Source organism: Melanotaenia boesemani, chromosome 10 (assembly GCF_017639745.1).
Source record: "Melanotaenia boesemani isolate fMelBoe1 chromosome 10, fMelBoe1.pri, whole genome shotgun sequence".
In the NCBI taxonomy this organism is placed as follows: Eukaryota; Metazoa; Chordata; class Actinopteri; order Atheriniformes; family Melanotaeniidae; genus Melanotaenia; species Melanotaenia boesemani.
In genome coordinates this window covers 24794032-24805685 of record NC_055691.1, presented here as the reverse complement: position 1 = coordinate 24805685, position 11654 = coordinate 24794032, and the positions used below count along the sequence as shown (strand labels likewise).

The window sequence follows — 11654 nt, the reverse complement described above, 5'->3', positions numbered from 1 at the left end:
TTTCCGCACCTTGAGGGGGCGCACGTGAGTTGGCTACTGCTGCTGCAGTGTTTGCTCAAGTCATGTGCGCCACAGCGGGTCTACTTTGTCTGACTGCACAGATGGAGGAATATCTAAACTAAAATGAAAGATTAAAAATAAACACAAAGGTCGAATAAGACAGATCAATAAAGAGATCTTTTTGTGGAGCACGATAGACGGCTGTAAGACAACAAATTGAAGTTTTCTTAAAAAGATGAGTCTAAAAATGAATAATATATATATATATATATATATATATATATATATATGAAAAAAATTACCTTTAGCAAATTATTCTACATTTCTTGTTCGCTCTTGATGATCTGCCTGTATTAAAATTGATTAAATCACCAGAATATTAAGCTTTAAAAACAACTAAGAATTTAACTCAGGGGCAAAACTTGAAACAAACAAACAAACACAAAAACAAACAAAAAAAAAAACAAACAAACAAAAAAAAAAAAAGGAACAGATGCAGAAGAATAAATGCAGAATAAACTTGGGCTATGCCCAAATGAATGAGGGCCATAGCAACGCCCGGCGGCCGTAACAGTCCCCCTGAATAATAAAGTATTCTGATTCTAATTCTGAATACAGTAAAAACTTTGGCTTGAAAGCTTAAAAGAAATTAACTTTATTCCTCTTGATCCCTTATTTGGTAGAATCATTTGGATTTAGGGCCTCAGGCATGGCAAATGCAGTGTAGAAAAAAAAGCCGGTGGAAATCTGCATGGATTACTAAACTGTGATCTCTGTTTTGCAATCTGTGTGCGCAGATTCACTATATGTGCTTGTCATAAAATTAGAATATCATAAAAAAGTTGATTTATTTCAGTAATTAATTTCAAAACTTGAAACTTGTATAATGTAGACATTCATTCCTCACAGACTGACATATTTCAAATGTTTATTTCTTTTAATTTTGATGATAATTACTGACAACTAATGAAAACCCCAAATTCAATATCCCAGAAAATTCAAATATTACTTAAGACCAATACAAAAAAAAAAAAGGGATTTCTAGAAACATTGGCCAACTGAAAAGTATGAACATGAAAAGTATGAGCGTGTACAGCCTGAATTACTGCAGCTATGCAGCGTGGCATGGAGTCCATCAGTCTCTGGCACGGCTCAGGTGTTATGAGAGCCTAGGTTGCTCTGATAGTGGCCTTCAGCTCTTCTGCATTGTTGGGTCTGGTGTATCACATCTTTCTCTTTACAATACCCCATAGATTTTCTACTGGGTTAAGGTCAAACGAGTTTGCTGGCCAGTTAGGAACAGGGATACCATGGTCTTTAAACCAGGTACTGGTAGCTTTGGCACTGTGTGCAGGTGCCAAGTCCTGATGGAAAATGAAATCTGCTTCTCCATAAAGTTGCTCAGCAGCAGGAAGCATGAAGTGCTCTAAAACTTCCTGGTAGACAGCTGCATTGACTGTGAACCTAAGAAAACACAGTGGACCAACACCAGCATGTGACATGGCACCTCAAACCATCACTGACTGTGGAAACTTTACACTCCACCTCAAACAATGTGGGTTCTGTTCCTTTCCTCTCTTCCTCCAGACTCTGGGACCTTGATTTCCAAAGGACATGCAAAATTTCCTTTCATTAGAGAACATAGCTTTGGACACTCAACAGCATTTCAGTCATTTTTGTCATTAGCCCAAGTGAGACGCTTCTGACGCTGTCTCTTGTTCAAGAGTGGCTTGGCACAAGGAATGCGACAGCTGAAACCTATGTCTTGCATATGTCTGCACGAGGTGGTTCCTGAAGCACTGACTCCAGCTGCAGTCCACTCTTTGTGAATCTCCCCCATATTTTTGAATGGGTTTTGTTTCAGAATCCTCTGGGGGACCTAGACCACATTAGACCATACCTTTCAAATCTGGACTGAAATATTGTACACAGTGTACAAATTTATGAAAACACAGTTTCAGATTTGTGAAACATTTATTCTATTTGTAAAAAAATCACATTAGGGTAATTTAATTTACTTTTTTTTATTTTACTTTATTACATTTAAGGGACAGTGGGTACCCATCATCTGTGATGGCACACAGTTTAACAAGCTCATTGCATACCTGTCAACTTTCTTGCCAGCTGAAATCACCTGTCTCCTGAAATCTGCACCAAGATCTCCGAGGGATATGATCAATAAGTTCATCCTAAATGTGCTGCTTTCAGAGGTCAACATGTAAACTGAGAAATTATACATTTGACCCAAATTGGAACTAAAACTAAATGCAAATCAAATGTAAAGAAATTACCTTTAGCAGCCTTTAGCAGCATGGACAAACAAGGACAAGAAAATTTTCCAGGTGAGGCAACTAGAAACAAACTTGTACCAAAGAGGATCATTTTGGCAATGGCACGTAATTCCTCTCATAAAAATTAAAGGGCTACAAAACTTAGTATTAGGTGAAACAATTGAGAGCATTTGATTTATAAATGCATGTAAACAAAAGAAGCTATTGTTGAACTGGAGTGAAGAAAGTCGAGTCTGGACACAGATTGGAGGTCAGAAAAGAGCAGAGGAGGAAGAGCAGGGTCTGAAATAATGGCACACATTAATGGAAAGATCAAACATGCTTGTCTAATACAAGCAACACTACAGGCACTGGAAGAGAAAGGGAGCATGACATGGATTGAGGCTGTGGCAGAGGTTGACCAGGGGCAGATGAAAAATAGGTTAGAGAGAAAAGCAGTCACTATTTCTGGAAAGAAGAGCGTAAAAACAAGATAGAAAACATTTATGAATGATAATGCATCTTTTTCCGTAGTAAGAGGCAGGAGCTCGTAACTCAAACAAAGCTTGGAACACCCTCAGATTTATGTATTATGGGCCAGTTCAGACATAGCCGTCAATTTTTTACATAACTCGTGTCTTGTTGATAATTCTGTCTAAAGTGTTGTCATATGTTTTTCTTTCCTTTCAAGATGAAATGCTTCAGTTGGGTAAAGAAAAGCCCAATTTTTTAAATATGAGGTCTTTATTTTGTCCTTTAACAAAAAAAATTAACATTTTTTGGGGGGGATATCTACTATTTATTGCCATGTCATATATTAAAAATATTATATTATGGTTTTATGTTTCTGGTTATCTATTAGGGGACAGAAGACGAGTATCAGGTTGTGTTCAACAGGATTTTGAGCAAAGTTTATATCATAAATTGAAGCAAAATGTCTAAGAAACTGTATGACAAATATGTCACGTTGGGCTCTTATGGGTTAAATAAAGGTTAAATAAAATAAATAAAAAAATTATTAAAAGCATATATTGCGGATGTACTGCCTTTGGTGTAATATATTGGTCCTTAAATAATGCTATCTTAACCTGGCCCCTAACAACGTGGGTCAAAAATGTAAAAAAAGTCATCTTTAATGGCTGTTTTGTGACAGTATAGTTGCTGCTTATGATGGAAAGCCTACTGAGACATTTTTGTACCATCATAGATCTCTGAGAAGTTTAAACAAGCTGGAGTTTAAATAAGCTTCTTTCAGTTTCTGTTAGTGAAAGGTTTAGTCCTGATGCTGCAGAAAAAATATCTCTGTTATTTAGCTACCATATTAGGTGAAATAGTATTGGTTTTTAGGATATTTTTTTAATCCTCCACTCTTTGACACCAGCAGCAGCCTGAATCATTAATACAAAACAGGATGGATCCATTCAAGTATTTTTATCCAGACAACTGCTGCTCATCTCATTCTCTGTAAACCCAAAAGTTGCGTGTGAAAATCCCAGCAGATCAGCAGTTTCTGTAACACTCAGACCAGCTTGTCTTCCATAACAGCCATGCCACATTTACTTTTTGATGCTTGGTCTGAATTTAAGAAAGTTTTCTTGACCATGCCTATGCTTATCCAATCGTTCAGTTCTTCCAATAGTGATACAGACTTTGTAATTTCTCAGCATACAACTTAATTTGAATTTAAATATATATTTAGTTGTTTACATAAAACACCACATGAGTGTTGATCAAAATAATTATGCTGCTGATAAGCACAATCATTTATAAATTACAAAAAAATAAAAAAATAAAAATAAAAGAAGAGAAAAATAACTCCTCTTTTACATACATCTTTTCATTTATGGAGGTAAGCATCAAGCCAAAGATCACCAGAGATTTTCAGTGACCTGAAAAAGAAGTAAGAAAAAAAGAAAGTAGACAAAAAGACAATTCATTTAACAACCTGTCAATCAAATAGAGGAAAATAAATTTACTGAAGTAGTCACATCCTTCTCTTTTTGTGTTCTGGTTATGTTTATTGAATTAGCACATCGAATCGTGAGACTGAGAGAAGAGTTTAAGCTTTGTTGGTCATCCTGCTGGTGAACAAACGAATGAATGAACAAACAAATTAACAAACGAACAAACAAAATTGAATGAAAGAAATAAAATTATAGCCTAGCGGTTACAGAGGTGAGCTTGGGTTCATGTCCCCAGTGTGCCAATTGGGCCCCTAACTAAGACCCATAACCCCAATTGCTCCCCAGGTGCTGGAAAATGGCAGCCCAGTGCTCCTGTAACCAGTGATGGGTAAATGCAGCGAACTAATTTTGGAATATGTGGTATGTACTGACAAAAAAAGATTTCGAGTGTATTACCTGACAACATCAGCCATGCCTTGCCACATAGTTTTCATCTTGTAGCTAACGCCATGTTTCTCACACAGTGCACGCACCTGTGGAGCCACCAGGCAGTAGCTGTGGCGAGGCATTGTGGGAAACAAACTAATGAAAGAGAAAATGGACAAGGAGTGCCAGTCAGCAAAAAGATGGTTAGCATGTTTCATATAACTATAGCTGGAAACAGAATATACATTTCACCCAGAAGTAAAAGTTAAACAGTCTCACTTATAAAATGATGGTGTGTGGAGCTCGTCTCAGTGAGCAAAGGATCACCTCAGGGCTCAGTTTTTAGCACTAGATTCTTCATCCAGCTTACCCATGATTGTATAGCAAGTTTTAAAGGCACATCATGTTCGTTGATGAGACTACAGTTGTGGGTCTGATCAGCAAAAGTTGTGAAACTGCACTGAGGATGGAGACTGAGTGGTTTGTAGCTTGATGGAACAAACAAGCTTGTCCTGACTGTCAACATGGAGTTGGCCATAGATTTCAGGAAGGTTTAATTCATCTGCTGACTATGAAGAACAAGGCCATCAAGAGCCACTTCTTATTTTCACTTAAATTATTCATATGCAGTGTTAAGTCAAGGAGAAATAATGTTTTATTTATGACTGTATACAAAAACAGGAGATAATGGACACACAGCAAAATAAAGGATTAGGGTTTTGTCAGCTGTGCAGACACCAGGATTTCCTTTATTCAGATCATTAGGTCAAAAGGCTCAAGGCCAAAAGAAGTAACGTTTTAGCAAAGTTTTTCTGTTTTGTTTACCCTGAAGGGCCCTGAAAAACACTTTTCATGATACATTTTCTGTAATTTAACTGAAATTACAGGTTAGTTAATCTGATTTAACGTTTGTAAGAAAAACAAGATCATTTAGCTTACTGGTGCTCGATTTGAAAGTTGAGGTGTCCACTAAACCAGTCGTTGAAGAAGGACTGCTCAATGTTACAAGTGCCTTGTAGCTGACAAGATAAAAGTAAACAGAGATTAGTTAAAACATTAATCTCTCTGGGGTGCATGCTTATCCTTTACATTGTGGATGTGGATGGAGACTTTCCTTCACATTATGCTGTACCACATGGTGTAATCAAATAAGCAATAAAGCAAAGTGTAGGAAATAGAAAACCTGAATCAATCAATGTAGTTTCATTTTCAATTAGACACATCCTCAGTGAAACTGATACAAAGATTTAGAAGACAATTTCATGGAAATTACATCTAAGTGCATAATTTTGAGGAAGCTCTTTACATGTTGATTGTAATGAAGGCCTCAACAACAACTCAGCTGACACACTTTACAGTCTTACTCTTCGAGATTTCTTCATGTAAAGTCATTTTTAATGGCTGTTTTGTGACAGTATAGTTGCCGCTTATGATGGAAAGCCCACATTCTTATAGCATCATAGATCTCTGGTAGGTTTAAACAAGCTGGAATTTCCCCGCTTCCCATTGTTTTTAGGAGTTTTATGTTTAAGGAAGGAGGTTAAAACAGCCCACATTATACTCATTCAATGGCTTATAATAAAAGAATGGGTTTACATGCTTAAATATTCAAAATGCTGCAGCATCTCTTGTCTTGTGTTCATGGATACATCATTCAATAAAGACAGAAAAGTTGAGGTACTTCAGACTTCGATGTTACTGGTGCTATTGGGGTTTACGTGCAGCAAATTGGACCAGGAGGTGAAACTGGACTAGTAGATTGAGGAGCTGTAGCTGTATGTAAGTGAGAGGATCAATCATGTGAGTTAACTGTCAACTTAGCTTTCTGGAATTTTATGAACACACAATGCCATAGAGAACAATGAGGACAGGGACCCCAACCCCAAATAGCACAATATGTTCTTTTTAAGTTCTCATCACCTTCACAGTGTCTTACACATCTTCAGTGTACATTCATTTCATGACAGTTAAAACTTTACAATAGAACAGACACCTGCATGGTCAGCCAGTCTTTGTGCTTCTCATGATCAATCTCCATCGGTATATGGTTCATCTGACTTATCCACACAAACCAGTGACTCTCCAAAAACCTGGAAGATTAACAACAATAAAATATGATTTATTAAATGAATGTGGACTAAAAGCACTTGAAGTATAAAAAAAATTTAATTATACATTAATCTGCCCATGATACCATTTTATTCATTACTTCCTTGTATTTGTGTTCATTCTGCGTTACAACATGTACCTGACACAGGTAAGGAGAACCAATGAGCCAAACAGTCCATAGAGGGGTACAGAACAGGAGAAGTAGCGAAGGTAGAATGCTAAGTACCAAGCCAGATCCTTCAAAAGACATGGAAGTTAATGTCATTTGAAATTTTAAGTCATGAGTCATTCATCTTCCTATTTATTATTTTTTATTAATTTCATGGCCCTAAAATTAATTTAAAATAAAATAGCAATAAATATCTTATTATAAAATAACAAAATAACAAAAAAAGATGCACTGAACTACACAGAGACTTGCATCTTACCACCCAGTCACGGCGGGAAATCAAGGTTTTCAGTATCTGAATGTTGAACACAACTGTAAGGAGCAGTGGTGGTCCCACTAAAGCATGCAGAAAAAGCTGTTATCTTTCTGGAAAGTTGCCATTTACTTGATTCTTTTTCAATGACTGAACAAACATACCAAGAAAGAAGTACCAGTATTGGTGATTATAGGGCATGGATTTGATCTTTTTAATGCCATACTGTAAGACAAAGGAGTGTAGAGTTGGATCGATGGTATGACTGCACAAATATTTAAAGGAACCAAAATATATTTGCTTTGAGATACTTGCCTCAACTGGCTGTTTGGCTCCAAGTACAAAGATGTTTGACATGTTGACATCAGGGTCCTTACTTAGAACATTAGTTTTTGCATGATGCCGAAAATGCATGTGATTCCACCAGTTAGCTGAAGCTCCCTAAGATAACAGTGTTTTTTATATCTGTGGATACTTTATAGAAAATACTTTTTAACCCAGACAGGTTACCTTTAAATATCCCATAACAAACTTCTGCATCAGATGATTCCACCGAGACTTTTTGAAGACAGATAGGTGACCAAAGTCATGTTGTAGCCAACTACCTTGTACCTGAAAAAGAAAAGGATAAATAAGTATTTAAAAATGTATACATTAAATAATTGATCTGCAACAACAATTTCACAAACACATATTTACTGTACCTATTTTACCTGAGCAGTTGCCAACATCAGCAAGCAGAGCAATGTCAAGATCCAGCTTGTTCCCCAGAACCAGACAATCAGCCACGCCAGGGCTTCCAGCAATATTATATGGCCCAGATGGAGGCAGAAAAATAAAAGCTTTGCCTGAAAAAGACCCTGCTTCTCTGCCTGCATGCGTAAGGCATGCAAGTCCTGCATGATTGCTGCCTGAAAGTGGAGAAGACACAACACAGTACTGTAAAGCTAAAAAAGGTAATGCACTGATGTGACATTTGTGAAATCAAGGAAAAAGCATCTCAGATGTTCCTGAACACCATAAGACTCATGACAAAACAAAAATAACTGTGTAGCCTGACCATCTACAGGTACATAAATTTAAACTCACATTTTTGTTTTGGTCCTGGCTCGGCTCTGTCGCTGCCAACTCTCCAATCAGAAGAGGCTTCAGAAACTTCTGCACAAACTTTTGATCAGGATGAAAAGCAGTGAAGGCCTCCTAAGGAAAAGAAAATCTTTTAAATTAATAAATGAAAAACTTTATAACTAATATATATATATAAAAAAAATCCACAATTGTCCCTATGTGGACAGTTGCCATTCCAAGCTCAAACCCTCCAAGTTTGACAATATGCTTGCTTTTTAACCTTGCATTTGTGTAATCATCTGGTTCAGTTATGAGCATATTGACTTGCTTGTGTACCATGCTTGTTAACCAGGGATTCCGCCTGGAGTCACATTAAATAACTCAGAGAAACAGAATTGCTGGATTTTTAAGGTGTAAACAAGACTATATCAGGGCGACAATGGGGGAGGTTAGTATTTGGATACGTTTGAGACTGGAGCATAAAAAAACAAAACAAAGCAAAACAAAAAAGGACAGCAGCACCATCATAGATTATATAAAACAAGCATACTGTGTCTGTCTTCAAAACTTTCAACAATTTTTACTGGTGTCGATTCTCTTACCTTGCTTCTGGTCAAAATGGTCCCAATACTGCCCCTAGTGGTTACTCTTATATTGCAGTTTGCAAATGTGTCGCGTTAATTTCTGTGGACGTGAACAAATGACTCTTCAAACGTAAAATACAGGAGGAAGCCATGATAATAATGCGTACGTGCACTAAAAAGCAAGTATGTTTTAGGCCTGACAGAGGCCTAGTAGCCTAAGGGTCCTGGTATTTAAGCTGTTCCATGGCCAGTGCTCTTCTGGACAGAGATCTCGGATGATGTTCAAATGCTCTGTTGGAGCAAATATCTTATTTTGTAGGCTGTTTAATTACCACTACCACCGCTGTTGCCTTCATTCTCCACATCTTTTCAATTTCCTCCTTGAGCTTTTAGTATTTTTGAGCTTCACCTGTTTCTTTTTCCTAAGACTGCTATTCCTTAAGATCACCAAATTTATTGTATCTCTGTTGCCTTACACTATAGTTTGTTGACCACCGTATTGTCTACTTGGTTAGCCATCACTGAATTTTTCTGTACACTATCCCATCCACTTGGTCCTAGCGAAGCATGTAAGTCATACCTGCCTGCTAAGATGTAAGCAGCACATAAAAGAAGAAATACTTGAGTGCTCTGCTCTCCTAACGATAAGACCTCGGACTTGTCACACCAAATTTGGTATATTATTTGTTTATTTATTTATTTGTCTATTACAGCCAAAACATTTCTTACAACTCCACAACTGTTATGATATCTTCCAGTCAGGGTTTTGTTCACACCACTGCACAGACATCTCTTGCTAAAAAGACAAGATCCTCCAAAATATTAATAACATTAACACATTGGCCTTAGTTTTTCCGGGTATCAGAACTACATTTAATGACCACAACATAAATGACTGCAAACAGGTCTACCAGTAGAATTCTCGGCTACTATGCTAAACTAGCTAAAACTTCCCAGTGTTATTTTATTAAGTGATCTATTAAATTTATCATTTAAATAAATTGTATTTATTATAGACTTTGATGTATGATATTGTTGTTACTATCATTCAATCGGCTAGCGTAGGTTAAACACAGAACTTTTTATTATTATTACAAACTCATTAGCTATTATTATACATTAAAATCAAATTATTTCTTAAAAAAAAAAATAATAATAAAAATTCTTGGAACTGGACAAAGGACAGTGAACGTTTTTTTCATGACAGACGAGCTGGTAATCCAGGACTAAATTCTAAAACTTTGTCTGGTTTTGCCGTGGCTTTCTGGTTTTCCTTGGCAAATTTCTTTTTTAAAAACATTTGCCAGTGATGGCTGTTGCTGCTGTTCATTGTGATATTTCTTTAAGGCAACAAACTCCTTGTGCTTTTTAATGTGATAGTAACCCAAACACTTTATAAGGTTGTTGGTGTTGAATTTGCCAGCATTCGTGCCACCTCTTCTGCCCTACCTATTAGGCATGTCTCTCTTTTGCTAGTAGGGTTAATAAAACGGTAAATGTTAGCACAACAGTGCACATGCAGCTGCTTCTACGCCTATACCAGCTCAAAACAATCTTCACGAAAGATCGCGTAACGTCCTGTGTCTGATGGTATTGGTGGGGTTGTGCAGGAAAAAACAAAATTAGGATTCTGTTTTGGTGGTATCTGATGATGTTTAGACAGAAATACTTTCCAATCCCCTTACGTTTGGCAGGATAAGCAGGATGTTGATATTAGTGTCCTTACAACTCTAGTTTAAACACAATCAAAGAGACAGAGTAATCAATAGACATGTAATCAATAGACAAAAATATTGTGAGGAGGTCCACAGGGTTGTATTCTAGGGCTTCTTTAATTTAACATTTTCATGTTCTCACTTGCTCATATTTTCCAAATAAACCAATTATGTATTTACAGTTATGCAGGCAACATAAACATTTTGCAAAGGGATTGTAATCCCTCACAAACAGTCATTAAGTGCCTTGAACACATAAAATAACTTTCCAAAATTTCCTTCATTTAAAGAGAAATAAACTGTGTTTTAAAAGAAAGAACTGCCAAACTTTAGCCTGCAAAGTTAAAAGTCAAGCCAGAAATCTAGGTATCACTCAGAGCAGAATTTCAGCAGCCATATGAGATCAGTTAGCCTACTATCAGCTAAAAACTATTTCAAGGATTGTTGTTTGAGTGACTGTGGAAGGATGTTTACTTGATTTATCTTAAATAGACATGATTACACACAGTGTTGGAAGGACTTCAACAAATGTAGCCTATTTCTAACATGACACATCAGCCATTTGTCAACACTTTAACTATAAAAAGCATATAGTTCCTACAGTGCATTATCAGGAAATGTAGTTTCCTGATGTAGTAAAAATTGGAAGCATATTTACCGTGGCATCCTCCCCAGCATAGTGGCTGATGACCGGGGACCCGCCTGGATGTCTTCTGGCCCACTGAGTGATGTTGTAAACTTTTCGGCTGATGACCAGCCACTGATCCTTCCTGCTGCAGTGCTTCTGCACCTCCTCCCAGGTGTAAACACCTGTACCTCCCCCACTTCTGTGCTCACTGGGCTCCGTTTGCTGGCATCCACCTCCCATCCTCACTGCTGCTTACTATCACACTGAAGGTGCAAGAAACCACAGTGTCATAACTGGATTGGAAAGAATGTTTTAGAAAGTCTTAGGACATGTGGAAGACAGCTGAGGAGAAATGAAGTTAAAGCAAAGGGCAACACCTTAAAGGTTGATAGTAAAACCCAATGACCAGTTATTAGATTGTTGAGATGCCCTTATAAACTATTTTGTAATTTTCCAACAGGCTAATTCATTTCAACATATTGTTGTATAAACCAATAAAACCAAACTAAAACAAGTGAAACCATCATC

General features: G+C 37.0%; 1 protein-coding gene across 1 annotated transcript; it reads right to left on the bottom strand.

Annotated features, from left to right (window-relative positions):
* Positions 1-4107: 4107 nt before the first annotated feature.
* Positions 4108-11366, bottom strand: LOC121647269 (acyl-CoA Delta-4 desaturase-like). Its single transcript, XM_041996549.1, has 12 exons — positions 11157-11366; positions 8221-8331; positions 7845-8042; positions 7642-7743; positions 7447-7572; positions 7296-7356; positions 7138-7214; positions 6849-6946; positions 6594-6690; positions 5540-5619; positions 4631-4756; positions 4108-4159 (listed from the first exon to the last, which is right to left on the bottom strand). The coding sequence occupies exons 1-12, from the start codon at positions 11364-11366 to the stop codon at positions 4108-4110; spliced, it is 1338 nt and encodes a 445-aa protein (XP_041852483.1).
* Positions 11367-11654: the final 288 nt, after the last annotated feature.

What these genes read in the sequence shown, in the direction of transcription:
- LOC121647269 (XM_041996549.1), bottom strand. Translation starts at nt 11,366, where the DNA reads ATGGGAGGTGGATGCCAGCAAACGGAGCCCAGTGAGCACAGAAGTGGG. An exon ending in ATACTGGTACTTCTTTCTTG is followed by an intron (nt 7,215 to 7,295) that starts GTATGTTTGTTC and finishes TGCATGCTTTAG; the next exon opens with TGGGACCACCACTGCTCCTT. An exon ending in AAGACTGGCTGACCATGCAG is followed by an intron (nt 5,620 to 6,593) that starts GTGTCTGTTCTA and finishes TTATCTTGTCAG; the next exon opens with CTACAAGGCACTTGTAACAT.